The sequence below is a fragment of the Piliocolobus tephrosceles genome, chromosome 12, assembly GCF_002776525.5.
Source record: "Piliocolobus tephrosceles isolate RC106 chromosome 12, ASM277652v3, whole genome shotgun sequence".
Classification (NCBI taxonomy): Eukaryota; Metazoa; Chordata; class Mammalia; order Primates; family Cercopithecidae; genus Piliocolobus; species Piliocolobus tephrosceles.
Window position 1 is genome coordinate 61403800 of NC_045445.1, and position 20458 is coordinate 61424257.

The 20458-nt window shown below is 31.4% G+C and overlaps 1 protein-coding gene across 1 annotated transcript in view; it reads right to left on the reverse strand.

The window, feature by feature from the left end:
• PCDH11X (protocadherin 11 X-linked) overlaps positions 1-20458 on the reverse strand; it is an 808894-nt gene that overhangs the window by 140172 nt on the left and 648264 nt on the right. Inside the window, exon 9 of the mRNA XM_023202925.2 lies at positions 8390-8413. Within this exon, the coding sequence (XP_023058693.1) occupies positions 8390-8413 (24 nt within the window). The remainder of the gene's footprint in view (positions 1-8389; positions 8414-20458) is intronic.

A 20458-nucleotide genomic window follows, 5' to 3' on the forward strand; every position in this document is an offset into this window, starting at 1 on the left:
GTCAGGTCACCTAAAAAAAAGAACTCCATCATACTAACAGCAGACCTCTCAACAGAAACCTTACAAGCCAGAAAAGATCGGGGGCCTATATTCAATATTCTTAACAAAATTTCAACCCAGAGTTTCATATCTGGCCAAACTAAGCTTCCTAAGTGAAGGAGAAATGACATTATTTTCAGACAAGCAAATGCTGAGGGAATTCATTACCAACCGACCTGCCTTACAAGAGCTTCTGATGGAAGCACTAAATGTGGAAAGGAAAGGCAGTTACCAGCCACTACAAAAACATACTGAATTACACAGACCAGGGACACTATAAAGAACCACACAAACAAGCCTGCAAAATAACCAGCTAACATGATGATGATAGAATCAAATCCATACATATCAGTACTAACCTTGAATGTAAACAAGCTAAATGCCCTCAATTAGAAGGCACAGAGTGATAAGTTGCATAAAGAACCAAGACCCACTGTTATGTTGTCTTCGAGAGACACATCTCACATGCAGTGACACCCATGAGCTCAAAATAAAGGGATAGAAAAAATAAACAAACAAATGGAAAACAAAAAAGCAAGGATTTCAATCCTAATTTTAAACCAACAAATATAGCAAAAAGACAAAGATGGGCATCACATAATGGTAAAGGGTTCAATTCAACAAGAAGACCTTACTGTCCTAAATATATATGCACCCAACACATTAGCACCCAGATTCATAAAACAAGTTTTTAGAGACCATCAAAGAGACTTAGACTCCCACAAAATAATAGTGGGAGATTTCAACACCCACTGACATTATTAGGCAGATAATTCACAAAGATATTTAGGAACTAAACTCAACACTGGATCAAATGTACTTAATATACGTTTACAGAAATCTCTACCCAAATACCACAGAATGTACATTATTCTCAATGCCACTCAGCATATACTCTAAAATTGATCACATAATGGGACACAAAACACTCCTCAGCAAATGTGAAATAACTGAAATAATAAAAATCACTCCCTCAGATCACTGCACTATCAAATTAGGAAGCAAGACTAAGAAAATTGCTCAAAATCATAGAATTAAATGGAAATTATATAATTTGTTCATGTCATGAATGACTTTTGGGTAAATAATGAAATTGAGGCAGACATCAAGAAGTTATTTGAAACTCATAAGAACACAGATACAATATACCAAAATCTCTGGGACACAACTAAGGGAGTGTTAAAATGGAAATTTATAGCACTAAATGCCCACATCTAAAAGTTAAAAGAAAAATCTCAATTGAACCACCTACCATCACAACTAAAGAAAACTACAGAAGCAAGAGCAAACTAAGCCCAAAATGCTTTCACCCTATAATAGCATATCTGGTGAAAATATCTTGTAAACATGAAGGAGAAATAAAGACTTCCCCCAAAAAAATGAAAGCTGAAGGATTTTAACAACACCAGACCTGTCCTTCAAGAAATGCTAAAGAGAGTACCTCAATTAAAAATAATAGAATATTAATGAGAAACAAGAATTCATACAAAGGTACAAAACTCACTGGCAATAGTAACACAAAAAATACAGAATATTATCACACTGTAACTGTGGTGTGTAAACTATTCTTATCATAAGTAGAAATATTAAAACAGGAAACAATAAAAAATAATAACTACAACTTTTCAAGACCTAGACAGTACAATGATATATAAATAAAAACAGCAAAAGATTAAAAAGTAGGGGAATAAAATGTAGAGTATTTATGAGTTTCTTTATGTTGTTATGTTTGTTTGTACAAACAGTGTTAAATTATTATTATTAGCTTAAAATAATTGGTTATAAGATAGTATTTGCAACTTTCATGTAACCTCAAATCAAAAAACAGATAACCGATTGGCAAAAAAATTAAAAAGAAAAAAACTAAATTGTATCACCAGAGAAAATCATCTTAACTAAAAGAAAGAAAAAAGGAAGGAAAGAAGGAAGAGAAGGCCACAAAATGAACAGAAAACAAATAACAATACGGCAAGAATAAGCCCTTATTTGTTAATGATAACATTTAATGTAAAAACAACTAAACTCTCCAATCAAAAGGCACAGAGTGGATTAACAGATTAAAAAAACTGTATAATCTATTGCCTACAAGAAACATACTTCACATTTAAACACACTCATAGATTGCAAACAAACAGATGGTAAAAGATATTTCATGCCAATAAAAACTAAAAAAGAGTGGTAGTAGCTAGACTTATATCAGACAAATTATATTTCAAGATAAAAACTATGAGACAAAGAAAGTCACTATATAATGATAAATGGATCAATTCAGGAAAAGGATTCAACAATTGTAAATATATATGTACTCATCACTACAACACTTAGATATATACAGCAAATTTTATTGAGCTACAGATAGAGATAGGCCCCAATACAATAATAGGTGGAGACTTCAACACCACACTTTCAGCACTGGACCTTTCAGACGGAAGATCAACAACAACAAGAGAAAAAAAAAAAAAAAAATTGAACTTAATCCTCCCTATAGAACAAAGAAACCTAATAGTTACAGAAAATTTCACCCTTCTGCTGCAGAATACAGATTTTTCTCCTCAGCAAATAGATCATTCTCAAGGAAAGGCCACATGTTAGTTCAAAAAACAATTGTTAAAACATTCAAAAAGATCAAAAATTATCAAGCATCTTCTCTGACCACAATGGAATAAAACTAGAAATTAATTACAAGAGAAATTTTGGAAACTATACATTCACAGAGAAATTAAACAACATGCTGCTTAATGATCAGTGTGTTAATGCAGAAATTAAAAAGAAAATTGAAAAAATTCTTGAAACAAATTATAATGGACACACACCATACTGAACCCTATGGGATATAGCAATAGCAGTACTTAGAGGGAAGTTTACAGCTCTAAGTGCCTACACTAAAAAATGAGAAAAACTTCAAGTAAACAACCTAATGATGCATCTCAAACAACAGGCAAAGCAAGAGCAAACAAAATCCAACATTAGTAGAAGAAAAATAATAATAATAGAAGATAAATCAATGAAATAAAAACAAAGAAATCAATACAAAAGATCAATGAACTAAAAAGTAATTCTGTTTAAAGTTAAACAAAATTGACAAGCCTTTAGCCAGACTAAGAGAAAAGAGAGAAGACCTGAATAAAACCAGAGATGTAAAAGGAGACATTACAACTGATACCACAGGAATTCAAAAGATGATTAGTGGCCATTATTAGCAACTATATGCCAATAAATGGAAAAATCTAGAAGAAACTGACAAATCTTAGACACATACAGCCTATCAAGTTTAAACTATTAAGAAATCCAAAACCTGAACAAATCCATAACAAATAATGAGCTCAAAGCCATAATAAAAATCTTCCAGCATAGTGGAAGTCAAACTATCTCTGTTTGCAGATGACATGACCCTATATCTAAAAACAAAACAAAACAAAACATTTTGTCAGCCCCGAAGCTTCTGAAGCTGTTAAGCAACTTCACCAAAGTCTCAGGACACAAAATCAATGTGCAAAAATTGCTGGCATTCCTACACATCAACAACAGTAAAGCTGAGAGCCACAGACAAATGCCTATTTACACTTGCCACAAAAAGAATACAATACCTTGGAATACAGCTAACCAGGGAGGTGAAAAGTCTCTACAAGGAGAACTACAAGCCACCGCTCAAAGAAATCAGAGATGACACAAATAAATGGAAAAACATTTTATGCTCATAGATAGAAATAATCAATATCATTAAAATGGTCATCCTGCCCAAAACAATTTATACATTCAATGCTATTCCTACTAAATTATCAGTGATATTCTTTACAGAAATAAAATTTTAAGAAACTATTTTAAAATTTATATGGTACCAAAAAATGGCCCTCATAGCCAAGGTAATCATAAACAAAATGAACAAAGCCGGAGGCATCATGCTACCTGACTTCAAACTATACTATACCACAGGATTATAGTAACCAGAATGGCATGGCACTGGTACAGGAACAGACACATAGACAAATGGAATAGAATAGAGAACCCAGAAATAAGACCACACACCCACAACTCGCTCTGAGGAAAGGATTTTCTATTCAATTTCTATTCAATAAACGGTGTTGACATAACTGGCATAGGCAGAAGATTGAAGCTGGGCCCCTTCCTTACACTATATACAAAAATAAACTCAAGATGGATTAAAGACTTAAACATAAAACCCAAAACTATAAAATTCCTGGAAGACAACCTAGGTAATACCATTCAGGACACAGGCACTGGCAAAAGTTTCATAACAAAAATTCCAAAAGCAATTGCAACAGAAGCAAAAATTGACAAATGAGATCTAATTAAATGAAACAGCTTCTGCAAAGCAAAATAAACTATCAACAGAGTAAACAAAGAACCCATGGAATAACATAATTTTTTTGCAAACTATGTGTCTGACAGAGGTATAATATCCAGCATCTATAATGAACTTAAAAAAAATGTACAAAGAAAAAAACAACTCTGATAAAAGGTTGGCAAAATACATGAACAGATACTTCTCAAAAAGAAGACATACATGTGGTCAACAATCATAGGAAAAGAGCTCAGCAACATTGATTGTTAGAGAAATGCAAATCAAATCCACAATGAGATACTATCTCACACCAGTCAGAATGGCTATAGTTAAAAAGTCAAATCGTAAGAAATGCTGGTGAGGTTGTAGAGAAACAGGAAAAGTTATCCTCTGGGGGTCAGAGTATAAATTATTTCAGCCACTGTGGAAGACAGTGTGGCAATTACTCAAAGACCTAAAGACAGAAATACCATTTGACCCAGCAATCCCATTACTGGGAATATATCCAAAGGAATATAAATCATTATATTATGAAGACACAGGCATGCATATGTTCACTGCAGCACTACTCACAATAGCAAAGATATGGTATCAACCTAAATGTCAATCAATTATAGGCTGGTTAAAGAATATGTGCTACATATACACCATGGAATACTATGCAGCCATAACAAAGAACAAGATTATGTCTTTGCAGGAACATGAATCAAGCAGAAGGCCATTATTTTTACTGAAATAACACAGGGCCAGAAAACCAAATACCACATGTTCTCACTTATTAGTGAGAGCTAAATTATGAGAACACAAGGACACACAGAAGATAACACCACACACTGGGGTCTCTTGAAGGATGGAGGGTGGGAGGAGAGAGGATCAGGAGAAACAACTAATGGGTGCTAGGCTTAAAACCTGGGTGATGAAACAAACTGCAACAAACCCCCGTGACACAAGTTTACCTATTAACAAACCTACACTTGTACCCCTGAACTTAAAAGTTAAAAAAAAAAAAAAAGAAAAAACAATCTTCTAGCAGAAAAAAAACTCAGGACCAGAGGGCTTCACTGCTGACTTCTAACACATATTTAAGAAAGAACTAATACCAATTCTATTCAAACTATTCTAGAAAATAGAGAAGGAGGGAACACTGCAAAACTTATTCTATGAGGCTAATATTACCCTGATACCAAAACCAACAACACATCAGAAAAAGAAAACAGGCCAATATCACTGATTAATATTGATGCAAAAATCTTCAACAAAATGCTAGCAAACTGAATTCAAAAGCACATTAAAAACGTCATTAATCATGACTAAGTGGGATCTAACCTAGAGATGCAAGGATGTCTCAATGTATGCAAATCTATACATGGGATTCATCATATCAATAGAATAAAAGACAAAAATCATATGATTATTTCTTTTTTTTTCTTTTTGAGATGGAGTCTCGCTCTGTCCCCCAGGCTGGAGTGCAGTGGCTGGATCTCAGCTCACTGCAATCTCCGCCTCCCGGGTTTACGCCATTTTCCTGCCTCAGCCTCCCGAGTAGCTGGGGCTACAGGGCGCCCGCCACCTCGCCTGGCTAGTTTTTTGTATTTTTTAGTAGAGACAGGGTTTCACCATGTTAGCCAGGATGGTCTCGATCTCCTGACCTCGTGATCTGCCTGTCTCGGCCTCCCAGAGCGCTGGGATTACAGGCGTGAGCCACCGCGCCCAGCCCATATGATTATTTCAATTGATACTGAAAAATTACTTGATAAATTCAACATTCCTTCATTAAAAAAATTCTCAAAGAATTGGGTATAGGATGAACATACCTCAGTATAATAAAGGCTATATACAGCAAACCCACAGCTAGTTTCATACTGAATGGGGAAAAAACAGAAAGAGTTTTCTCTAAGATCTGGAACACGATAAGAATGACCACTGTCACCAATGCCATTCAACAAAGTACTGGAAGTCCTAGCTAGAGCAATCAGACAAGAAAAAGAAATAAAGGACATCCAAGTTGAAATAGAAGAAGTAAAACTATTCTTGTTTGTTAATGATATGTATTATATTTAGAAAAACCTAAAGAGTCCTCAAGAAATTGGTTAGAACTGATAAACAAATTTAGTAATTTTGAATGTTGATTTCATATCCAAAATCAACATACAAAAATCAGTAACATGTTTATGTGCCAACATTAAGGAATCAAGAAATTTATCCCATTTACTATAGCTACAAATAAAATAAGATAAATTAATCAAGGAATTGAGAATCTTTACAATGAACACTATAAAACTTTGATGAAAGAAATTGAAGACACAAAAAAGAAAAGATATTACATGTATGTGGAAAAATAAATATTGTTAAGATACTCACACTCCCAAAGTAATCTACAGATTCAATGCAAACCCATGTAAAATAATCATGACACTCTTCACATTAATTGAAAAACAAAAATCCTAAAACTTATATGGAACCATAAAATACCCAGAATAGCCAAAGCTATCCTAAGCAAAAAAAAAAAAACTACATTGGAGAAATCACATCACCTGATGTCAAATTATACTACAGAGTGATGCTAACCAAAATAGTATGGTACTAGCATAAAAATAGACATATAGACCAACGGAACAGAATAGAAAACCCATAAATAAATTCATACATCTACAGTAAACTCATTTTCAACAAATGTTCCAAGAAAATACATTAGGGAAAGGACAATTTCTTCAATCATTGCTACCTGGAAAACTGGATATCCATATGCAGAAGAATGAAACTGGATCCCTATCTTTTGCCATACACAAAAAATCAAATCAATGTATATTAAAGACTTAATTAACTCTAAGACTTCAAACTATGAAATTACTAGAAGAACACTTTGGGGAAACTCCTCAGGAAATATGAGTGTGCAAAAACTCTTTGAACATTACCCAACAGGCACAGGCAACCAAAGCAAAGATGGACAAATGAGATCACATTTCATTATTTAGACGATAGTCAAAAATGTATCATGGACATTAGAACTGATTATAGAAGAAAAGAAGAACTATCCCAACACAATGTAAAAAGTCAAAAGCAACATTCTACCACATTTAAAATACCAAAAATTGATAAAGTATGTTGTTAATATTGCTCATATATCTAAATTAAAGATTAAAGGTAAGTTTCTTCTTTACATAAAAATTTAGGTTTATGACTGATTTCAGGAAATTTTTTTCTTTAAGTGCTATTTCTATTTCATCAAAGCATCAATGTATTATACATTGCAGTTTAACATAAAAGTGTATGAGTGAAATAAATTATTGTTATAAAGAACAGTAGAACAATAGGACAGAAACATCACCAAATATAAAGTGGACAATAAAGAAATGTGTGCATATACACAATGAGTGCAAATATATTTGGAACATTCAATATATCCTGCAGCGTTTTAAAATTTTATCAGCACAAAATATATATACATATTTTTAACTGACTGCTTGAACTCCATGTTTTTAGAAATATTTTGTCTGACAACCTTAACTTATCATAGGTTTACATGTAATACATGTGTTATAATTTGGAAAAGAAAATGCATATTACATATTATTTACAAGTTCATAAACAATGGACTTAATTTTGTTAGTATATGTTTAGAAAACATATACAGTTTATAGATCAAATTGGAATAGAATCCAGAAAAGTATAATTATATCTTTAATGGCTGCTCAAACAAAACACTGAAAATGCTTTAACTATCACAGGAGAAAAATGAATAATTAAATTCATAGGTAATTTGAAAGTAACTAAGTCAAATAAATAACTATAGAGTCATATTTATTTTACTATCTAAACATTGATGACACACAATTTAGAAAAAGCATTCAGATATATAATATATCCAACTGACTGAATGCCTTTCCTAGATTTCAGATATTTTAAATGTATTAAAAATGTGTTTGAAGCAAACAGTTGATGTTTTATGAGATGCAAAAAGGTAAACAGTTCTTAAACACAAATCAGCAATTCATTTTAAAATGAAACATGCAACATGGTGATGGTTTGTGTGGATTTCTACTGTACCTTTCTTTAGTCCAGGAATGAAAGCTAAAAAGAAATTTTAATAAAGTTAAACACAATAAATATTTTCTCTTATTTCTACAACATTATATTAGCATACCTAAATAAATAAAATTTGTAAGGTATTGCAATATATTTTCTACTTCACTTTGCAAAGAATGTGATAATTGAGATAGACAAGGACTGGTGCTCCTTGATATTTGTATTTTGTAATACAATTTTATAGAATTGAACCAAACCTATGCAATATGTTGGCTTCCTGGGAAGTAATGATTGGTCCTTTCCACAAAGGAAATGTGTTGTTGAGCTTAACATTTTGCGGTAACTCAGTAGATTTTCTAGCTTCGTCGCTTGTGATGGCTAAGTACAGTCCTCTACTGACATACCAGTTTCTTTCATGCAACCTCTTACTATAAGCGTAGAGCAAGCAAAGACTTTGCTTTTGACTTAACAGGTTGCTCTGTCTCCAAATTCTGATATATAAAATCGTAATAGGAAAAACCCAAATCAGCAGGCATTAGCATGAGAATGGTCCAATAGAATTATTCTTATCATGGTTTAAGAAACTTTTTCTATAATACCATTGTCTTCACCTAAAATTTTATATTATTTCTCACAATTAGAACATAAGGGATTAGAGATTATTGTCATTATTTTCTAGATAAATTCAAGCCTTGCACTATTGACTTTCATCAAAACACTGTGAAATCATGCTTGACCTGGAACAAGTAGCAAAGTCTTTTTTAAACAAAATAATTGTATGTTTACAAATACCCAAATATGTATTGATCTGGGCAGATGACTCTCAAGTTTATTCATTACAAAATTTTAAAGCCCATGTTAATAAATAATTTTCCAATCACATCTGCATTTTAGGAATTATTTAATAATATGCATTATGAATGAAAGCGTAAAGATAAACATTTTGAACTTGTTAAAAATCTATTTTGAATAAAATTAGAATATTATAAAACCGAAGACATGAAATTCTTAGATGGACGTAATAAAGCAGAATAGAAAAATAGAGGTGAAAGTAATGTTTCTATGCACTAATAAGGATCAATAAAAGAGCATTGTACAATATTTGTAAGTGTCATTGACAAACAGCACATTTATTTCTCATTGCAAGGTGTTTCATCTGTATGCAATGTAATTTAATGGTAATACAAGCTGAAGCACAAAATTTTTTTTAAATAGTGCTTTTGTAAGACACTTTCAGGAGGATTGATTTTCTAAATAGAATTTTGCAACTCCCCACCCTTTAAATGAGGATTCTACTTCAATGATAAGAAACACACACACACACAGAATCACTCTAATTTTTTATTAATTAGAATTAATAATCAACTCGTAATATTTAAGTGTAGAGTTTTCAAGTATACTGAAGTAAAAAGAGAAAGACTGCTTTAAACAGAAAAGTAATCATGCACATGCTTTTCATTTTTAAAGACTGCAATTTCAGTGTTGTCTAGAGCTTAGTGATAAAAATCCTTTCTAATTTGGTAACTAAAAAGGTCAAAAAAATAAGTAATGCAATGGGTCTGGACTTATTTCTAATAGTATGGAAGGTACAAATAAAAGAAGCAAAACAAGGGACAAGACAACAATAAAAAAGAAAACAAACACATTTTAACAACCTATTCAAGACTTTTAGTTTCCAAATTGAAAAGTGAAAATTGGTTTATAAACCACCAAAGTCAAATATTGGTTACTTTTCCTTAAAATTCAGAACAATAAGCATATTCAGCATAAAACTTTTAAGACTGAATGTGAAGAATTTCTCGAATTCACCACATGAGAAATGGCCCAGAAAAGGAACCATTTTCCCACTGTAAGGCAGTTTATATATATATATATATGTATGTGTGTGTATATATACACACACATATACATACATATATATACACATATACATACATATGTATATACATATACATGCATATGTATATACATATATATGTACATATGTATATACATATACATACATATATACACACATATGTATATATATACATACACACATATATGTTATATGCTAACAACCACTAAGAAATACATTATAATTATTATTTATCATTATAATTATTGACTTTTTTGCATAAGCTAAAGGCCCATCTTGAAATGTATCTCTAAATCTCAGAGTAATTTTTAATTAAGGTTTAAAAGTTTATCATTGACATTTTTAAAGCATCAACACTGCCCAAGATGTTTGTAGTAAACAGATCAGCATAGCCCTTGTCATCTAAAATACTATAGTCTATGTGAATCATTATGACTCAAACTAATTTTTAAAATAATTAATCCAACCAAATTTTATATTATGAATGACTAGGTATATAATATGACTAACGTGTAACTTAAAACATAATTTGTATAATATAGAAGATGAATATATCTCACAAGTTAAGTTTGTTTTTAACCAGAAGATTGTTTTTAGGCTATTAAATATTCTGTGATTAAATTTATTTGTTAATAAATTTTAAAACAATAGTTGAGGCATCATTATTTTTACTTACACAAATTCAATACTAATAAAAAATTATGTTTGCATAAATTCTTACTTTGAGTATAATTGAGTTTTTTAACAGTGTTTTCTGAATTAATGACTAGCAAATATTTTAATTAGTAAATTAAAACAATAGAAATAACTAGGCTTCTTTTACTACAAAATTAAGAAAACATACATTTTAAAGAAAAAAAATATCCTGTTTGAGTTTCATAAATATTACTACAATTTATCATGAGAACAATACCAAAACATGCTATGTTATCACATACACGCATATTTTAATATCTCCTTTATAATCCTAAAACAAACTTTAAGTACTAAATATGAACTAGAAATATCTGGCTAAATGTAAATGAGAATTCCAAATAACTAGATGATGTTTGAAGAGCTTAAAGGTCAATAGAACTCACCATAAAATTCACAGTGTTGGCATAACGTCTGTTGATCAAGCACCATGCATCAATCTATAATTGCCATTTACTTCAATAAAGAAGTAACACTTGCACTTTAATTATGCATAAATTTTAAAGTCATGTAATAAAGCTCTTTTAATGAAGCCATTTTAAAATAAAAGTATCTTTTCTTGGAATAAATAAGAAGTGAAAACATTTTCAAAGACATTTGTTCAGAAATAATCAGATATCTTTACTACTAGAGTCAACTGAAATATAATATTGTATGTAAGTATTTATGACTATGCATATGCATATGTCTCCTCCTTAATTCAGTTAATTACAATGTTTGTTATGCTTCCTAATACAAATAAAATCTGGTCAGTCAAGATTCAATTCACCTGAAAACTAACGTGTGTCCTGTTCTTACGGGCTATTTTTTTTCTTCTAAAGACGGGTTCTCACTCTGTAGCCCAGGCAGGAATACAGTGGAAAGATCATAGTTCAGTATAACCCCAAATTCCTGGGCTCTAGCAATCATCCCACCACAGCTAGGACTACAGGCCTATGCCACCTATAGCATGGACTAGCATATGCCACCATGATATAGGCTAACTTTTGAGAACAAGTTTCTCATTTGCTTATGCAAAACCACACAGTACTTTATACCGAAGGTCACAGGATATGGCAGAATCAGTATGAAAAAAATAAAATCAATGTAGACTGTGGTGTCAAATTAATAAACCAATACCTCTTTGAATAATGCTAATTTTAAAAAATGTTACAAAATATGCCAAAAAGATTCAATTCTTCTTGATGTATAATTCAAATTACCCCAGTAAATCTCATATTGAGTGCAAAACTAATATACTGTAGCAGTGTTGTATTTGTGTAGATTGCATAGAGTCTGAACTACAAAAATAGTGAAGCTTGAATCAAATTTTCTGTTCAAATTGTGTGAAAGGCTAAGACTACTGTATTAGTTTGTTCTCATGCTGCTATAAAGAACTGCCCAAGACTGGGTAATTTATAAAGGAAAGAGGTTTAATTGACCCAGAGTTCCACAGGGCTGGAGAGGCCCCATGAAATTTACCATCACGGTGGAAGGAAAAGCAAACACATCCTTATTCACATGGCAGCAGGAAGGAGAAGTGTCAAGCAAAGGGGGAAAAACCCCTTATAAAACCATCAGATCTCTTGAGAACTCACTTGTTATCATGAGAACAGTATGGGGATAACTGTCCCCATGATTCAATTACCTCCTACCAGGACCCTCCTGTGACGTGGGGATTATGGGGACTATAATTCAAGATCAGATTTGGGTGGGGACACAGCCAAACCATATGAGCTACAAACAGAAAAGCTGCAACATGATTAACATAATGAGCATCTTATTTGCAGTGAAATAAATGTTGCAAATATAAAATTCATTACGTATCCCTGTACATTAAAGTTTCCATTCCTCTGTGTCTTGAGTTTTGATAAAAAATTAGGTTGCTACTGGATCAAAGAAATATTAATTTGAAAACTGACAACAGCTAAAGTCATAATGTTGGCTTTATTATAGAGGTAACTAACGCCTTAGGAATGGAAACATTTTCACCAAATATGCAATTACCATTTTCTACATTAACAGAATTTTGGTTGACTGAAATCATGCAGTGCCATAATACCAGATGGCTTATTTTCTTTCATAGCCTAGAGTTGTACGTTTTCTGCCATTTCTGAAATTAACTAATTTTTCCTATTCTTCACAAAATCTTCCTAGTCCACAAGCTGTTGGCTCTATTTTCTGCCCTTTTATTCAAGGGGAAATCTTTGCAAACACTGTAATGGATACCACTTTCAAGTCTCATTTTTTATGTTGACAGTGTTTATGCACTTCAAAGAGCACAGAGTTACAACTTAAATTGTATCTAGAATAAAATGATTACACAAGTCAAGGACCAGAGCCCTTAGACAGTCATCTGATTCAGCATCCTCAATACACACATGAAGAAATGACATCAAGAGAAATGAAATGACTTAGATCTAAGACTAACATAACTAGAGACATAAGTAGAATTAAAATTCATGTTTTCATTACCAAGGAACTCACATACGATTAAATGCCACCATATACTGATCCTTTCCAAGATATGAAAATGATATATATATTCAAAACTATTTGCTCAAGGAAAACTTTCATTGCAGAGAGTATCAAAAGATCAGTACTTTCAGAATACACATTTGGAAAATGAATAATAAATGCAATTTACCCCCTCATGTACACATCAACCGTCAAGGGCAGAATAAGAGAAAATCATATTTTAAGAAATAAAATATTGCTTGGCAGATCCACCAAAATGATAATGCCTATTGAAAAATACTAATTGGCAATGTAACTTTGTCCTGAAGAGAAATAAAATATAATTCTTTCTTTTTGCTAAAAATATAAGGCAAAAATTTCCACCTCAAAATCTAGCCTTAATATTTTAAAATGTTCACGGCCATATAAAACGAATCTAGCCAATTATAATAATTCCTTTTGGCAGCTACAATTAAAAGAATACTTCTGAGATATACAGAACTGGACACCTTAGAGAAAAATTTATATATGATCACATTATTTTTTCATTTGGTTTTCTCCAGGCCATCTGACTTCACTAATTACATTGTCAAACTATCCTAACAACACAAATGTCAATTTAAAATCCTTCTTGGTTAGTTTGGATATTTAAGAGAAAAAAATCTATTTTTAAAGAATCTTTTTAAATATTTTGCTGACTCTCAGAAAGAACTCAAGAAATATGAATTATGAAGGACTAAACTTTTCACAAAAATAAATGTGGGAATAAAAATTGTTTCATGGTCCATTAAAAGTTCCTACTAAGGCACTGGTTACACTGCTTTGGGAGGTACATAAAGCAGTTATGATAATATACAAAATTTTAATGACCGTGAGAAATTCCCAAAGCAAAATTTTTAGGGTTGGATCCATTATTTTCTTCAGTTTGGGAAAGAAAATACTAAGAAATTAGTATTTTCAAAATATGCCTTCATGCTATCCAAAATGTTTGAAACAAATGTAGCTCTCAAACATTTCATGTCTTTTAATAGTCAACCTGCTCTTGAGAAGATTAATTCTAAATTAAGGCCAATTTTAAATGGGACTTGGTAGTGTATCTGGTCTTTAGGTCCACAGTGAAATTGATTTTTAAAGCATGTTCCTTTGCATGATTTTAATGCAGGCAAAATACATGCCTCCAAGGTAATAGGGTGTAATCTGTACATTGCAAAAAGGCTTAAGTTTTAAAATTTCTTCCTTGTGAAACTGAAAATAAGTTTCTTCTAAGCAATTTACCCAATTTCGAAGCTTTGACTGGTTTGTCAACAAAACTTTTTGAGTTGTACACATAGAAATAAAACAGAGATAAACCTCAATCATATCTGGAGAGATATAATTGAAGTTTATTTTTAGAATAAACAATTTTCAAAACTTTTTCTTCACATTTTCACCAACCTGGTGGTCTATTACAAACTAATTTAAAAATTTGCTGTAGTACAAAGAAAACAGTAGGTAATTAAAGTCTCTGTATTGCATAAGTAAATGGACATGATATCAGGAAATAATTTTCAAACACTTGAAGGTAGGCCATTTGTATATATTATTTTGATAAATGCCTATTCCAATCTCTTGTCTATTTATTAATCAGATTTTTTTTTCCTATTGAGTTGTTTGAGCTCCTCATATATTCTGTTTATTAATTCCTTGCCAGATGAGTAGTTTGCAAATATTTCTCCCCCATCTGTGGGTTGTCTCATCACTTTGTTGATTGTTTCCTTTGCTGTGCAGAAACTTTTTAACTTGCTATGATCCCATTTGTCCATTTTTTGGTTTGATTGCTTGTGCCTTTGGGGCATTGGTCAATACGTCTTTGCCCAGGATAGTTTCTCCAATGTTTTCTTGTAGTAGTTTCATAGTTAGAGGTCTTAGATTTAAGTCTTTAATCCATTTGGATTTGATTTTTGTATATAGCAAGAGATATGGGTCAAGTTTAATTCTTCTGCATATGGCTATCCAGTTTTCCCAGAACCATTTAATGAAGAGACTATCTTTTCCTCAGTTTATGTTCCTGGCACCTTTGTCAAAAATGAGTTCACTGTAGGTGTGTGAATTTGTTTGTGGGTTCTCTATTCTGTTCCCCTGGTATATGTGTCTATTTATATGCCAGTATCATGCTGTTTTGGTTACTATGGCTCTGCAGTATAATTTGAAGTCAAGTAATATGATTCCCCCAGTGTAGGTATTTTTGCTTAGCATAGCTTTGGTTATTCTGGGTCTTTTGTAGTTCCATATAAATTTTAGGATTATTTTTTCTATTTCTCTGAAGAATGTCATCAGTGTTTTGATAGGAATTGTAGATGGCTTTGGGTAGTATGGACTTTGTAACAATATAGATTTTTCCAATCTACGAATATGAAATATCTTTCAATTTTTTGGTATCTGCTTCAATTTATTTCATCAATGTTTTACAGTTTTCATTGTAGAAATCTTTCAAGTTTTTGGTTATTTATTCCTGGATACTTTATTTTATTTTTAGCTATTGTAAATGGTGTTTCTTTTTTGGTTTCTCTTGCAAAGTATTTGCTGTTGGCATACAGAAATGCTACTAATGTTTTTTTTATGTATGTTGGAACTGTATCCTGCAACTTTACTAATTCCAATTTGTTTATCAGTCCCAATAGTTTTTTGGTGAGGACTTTAAGGTTTTTCTAAATATAAGATTACAAAGATTACATTGTCTACAAACAAGAATAATTTGACTTATTTTTTTTCAATTTGAATGCCCTTTATTTCTTTCTTTTGTCTAAGTAGAGAACTATGTTGAGTAAAAGTGGTAAAAGTGCACATGCTTTTATTGTTCTTGATCTTAGAGGAAAGATTTTCAGACTTTCCTTGCTTGGTATGATACTAGCTGTGGGCTTAACACATAAGATTTTATTATGTTGATATATGTTCATTCTATACCTAGTTTTTTGAGAGATGCTAATCAAAACTACAATGAGAAATCATTTCACCCCAGTTAAAATGGCTTTTATCCAAAAGACAGGCAATCACAAAATCTGGCAGGTTAGGGATAAAAGGGAACGCTCGTAAATTTTTTATGAAAATGTAAATTAGTACAATCACTATGAAGAACAGTATGGAGGTTCCTCAAAAAACTAAAATTAGATCCACCATATGATCCAGCAATTCCACTGCTGGGTTTAAATCCAAATGAAAGAAAATCAGTATATCAAAGAGATATCTGCACTCCCATGTTTATTTTGCAACACTATTCACAACAGCCAAGAAATGAAAGTAATCTAAGTGTCCAACAATGGATAAATGGATAAAGAAAATGTGCTGCATATTCACAATGGATTATTCGTCAGCCATAAAGAGAATGAAATTCTATCATTTGCAACAACATGTATGGAGCTGAAGGATATTATGTTAAGTGAAATAAGTCAGACACAGAAAGACAAATGTTACATGTTTTCAATCATATGTGGCAGCTAAAAATAAATTGAACTCCATGGAGGTTGAGAGTGAAATGATGATTGCCAAAGGCTGGAAAGCATAGAGGAGACAGAAGGATAAAGTGAAGATAGTTAATGTGTACAAACATAAAGTTAGATAGAATGCATAAGATCTAGTATTTGGTAGCATAATAGGGTGACTCCAGTTAACAGTAATTTGTTGTATATTTTTAAATAACTAAAGGTGTGGAATTGGAATGTTCCTAAAACAATGAAATGATAAATGCTTGAGATGATAGGTTCTCTAATTACCCTGATTTGATCATTATACGTTATATGTATGTATCAAAACATTACACATACCTCATAAAATATGTAACTATTATATACCCATAATAATTAAATTTAAAAATAACAAATAAAAATAAAGCACTTGAAAGTCTTATTTTATTAGTGAATATCAATTTTGTGAGTTCCATAGCATATTTTCTCTTTCTGTATGTTTGTATGCCTTGCTAAACGTATTAAGCTCCGCACACAACTTAGGACATAGTTTGGAAACAGATATTTCATTTAAGAAGTATTTATATTTGTCATATATTATATGCATGCCTATATTTATATTAATACTATATTATATACATTTTCTGTTACATATGGAATATGTAACAGAAAATTTGAATAAGAAATAGATCATATAATTACCATTTCAAAAATATCTACTTCAACTTTATTTTAGGCAGATGTTTACATGTTTTTGGATAGGAAAGCATGCTTTTTAAAATCCATAAAGAAAAATTTGAACTTATCTCAATAATGTTCACTATCATAAATATTGCACTGTTCCCCCAAAGTAATGTTCTATTACTTTCACTTTAAAATTTGCTACAAAATGAGAAAGATAGTGATGTTTATTCATTGGCAGTATTTTTTCTCCTGATACATCAGTTTAGAGAGATGCATCTGGATGGACAACTTATAAAACTCCAAATAAATTGATTACTTTTTTATATAGATCTTTATATTTACATATCAAATATTTAAGGAGATGAAATAGTTGAAATGAAAGTATGGTTTTGGAAGTGCAAGCTGACTTGATAATCGTCTTTATAAATATGTTTTCATAATCTCATATGCGATGTTAGCAGCTACTGAAGTTGTGATTTCTTGTAATCACAGTGAATTACTGACAGCTTAACAGTAGTACCACGCTGGCATTTTCAAAGAATTGGAGACTGATATATTTTCTATATTTACATTTTTTTCTCTAATATATATTTTATTGGGATTTTGTAACTGTATGAACACAAGCTTTGGCAGAAATTTTCATTCTTGGAACCAACTGGTTATTTATATGTTGTATTGTAACACATGGGGAAAGGAGGGATCCTTGAAATGATAGGCCATATGCAAAAATATAGTCTCTGAATAATGTTATTGTTTTAACTATTAGGGAAATCTTATCAAAGAAAAAATGAAAAATAAATGTATTAGAAAACTTATTTTCCCTTATAACAATTAAAGGAATGCAATAAAATGCAAATCTATGTTTGTTTTATATTGAAAGATATATGATTATTATTTTAGTTTAAATCTAAATTATTTTAAAATGTATCGTTTAATGGCAATGATCATACATAATTGTTATCCACAGAATTACTTAGTTTTACATTTTCAAATATCAATGGATAAATCAGACATATGGGAATTTGGCTACAGATTTTAGGAACAAACAAGAAGAGACATTTTCCATGTGGTGAAACATATTGGATATCTACTGTGGAGAACCAATCTTCTTAGATGATATGTTGATAAATATTTTATGTCAGCAAAGAACAAAGCATAAAAAGCAGTGCCACAAACATGAAGAGGAAGCAAAAATAGAAGCAAGCTATTTCAAACAGAATTAAATAAAAGCTTATATGCGCAGGAAGAGGAGGGGGAGTATGAGGAACTTATTTTATCAGTCTGACAGATTAACTCACTGCAAAAGACATGTTAAAAGGTTTTTTGAATAAACCAAATGCCGTCTGCCTTAAAAATCATCTGCACTTCATGATTAGAAGATACAGATTTAAGGTAATGGCTCTTTGGATACTCAAAATATAAATATTATATTTTTGTATTTATAAAAGGAGAGTATACCACTAAGGGATAAAACGTTGCCTAAGTTTTAGTTTTTGTATAACAAGGAAGGAAATATAAATCTTTAATACACTATAAATTTGATTCTGCATTTGTCTGAATTCCTACTAATCTCTCCCTTTACTTTGGTTCACAAACATAAAATGATGTTTCTGCTACATAGTTTGGAGAATTCACACAGAAATCAGTTCAAATACGCATATTAATATTGCTAAGAATTTGATTGAAATTTAATCTGAAAGTATAACCATGATTAGCTAAGATATTTATTTAAACTACAAGCCAGTCCTATCCATTCCTCGAATGCACATTGTGCTCAGATGAAATATCGTGTGCCATGATGAAACAGATATATCCCTGATTCCTAAGTAGCAATATTTCCCTATTCTCTTTCAATTTTTGTACTCTGTTGTACAAAGAATTACCAGTGCTCACTTATTTTGCATGGATATAACTCACTGAAAAACTTTCCAAAATGATTTTACTTTTAAAAAGTAGAATAAACTTCAAGTCAATATGTACTTTTGCTTTTGGAAATTAAAGGGTATTTTTTATAATTTGCCAAAATTCCCGGAATACAGTGTGAGTTTCCTAAAATACAACAATCAATTCTTCTGATTTTTCCCCTGTAATTTGAAATCTTATACCAGAATTTCAAGTGTCAAGAGAGAGAGAAATATACTCATATCTTGAATAACAAATACATTTGGTTTAAATAAGATTTTGAAATTATGCTTTTTTCCTACTAGAAGAGATTTTTTTAAGAATGCAAATTATCCCCACAGGTTGACTAAGTTAAATAAGAAATTGTCTTGTGATTTTGATTTAGATATGGATAAACTTGCTAATTTATTTTTATTTTCTTTAAACTGTTGTTATTTCCTATAAATAATTAATGGAACAACTTGAAAAAGTGGTCATGTGTAGTGGCTCATGTCTATAATCCCAAAGCTTTGGATGGCTAAGGCAGGAGTATGGCTTGAGGCAAGGAGCTCCAGGCTAAAGTGAGCCATGATCACATCACTGCACTTCAGCCTGGGAGACAGAGTGAGACCCTGTCTCTAAAAATAAATAAATAAACCAAAGTTAGTGCATCATTACATTCTTTCAACATTAAACTATATACCAGTATTACTGAATTCTGAGGACCTATCTCAATACCCCTTCTTTTTGAAAAATGGACATCATCAGGAATGGGCACATAATATTCCCAGCTATCACTTGGCCCTTTAGCTAAAATAATTTAAATGAGATACATTGGGAAGAAGACTTGATTAGCAATGAATTATATAATCTAAATCAAAGATTTAGGAGTCATAAAGGCATCACAGAATGTAGCACTAATGCTAATAAAAACATGATGCCATCAAACACACAAGTGTTAACACAAATGCAAAAATTCCCAACAACAAAAGTCACTAAGAACAATTCCTTTACATAGGTGGAACTATTTTCTGGCAATGTATAATCAAAACTCAGTCATATTCTAGGGAAGAAGATACATGCAGAAGCATATAGTGC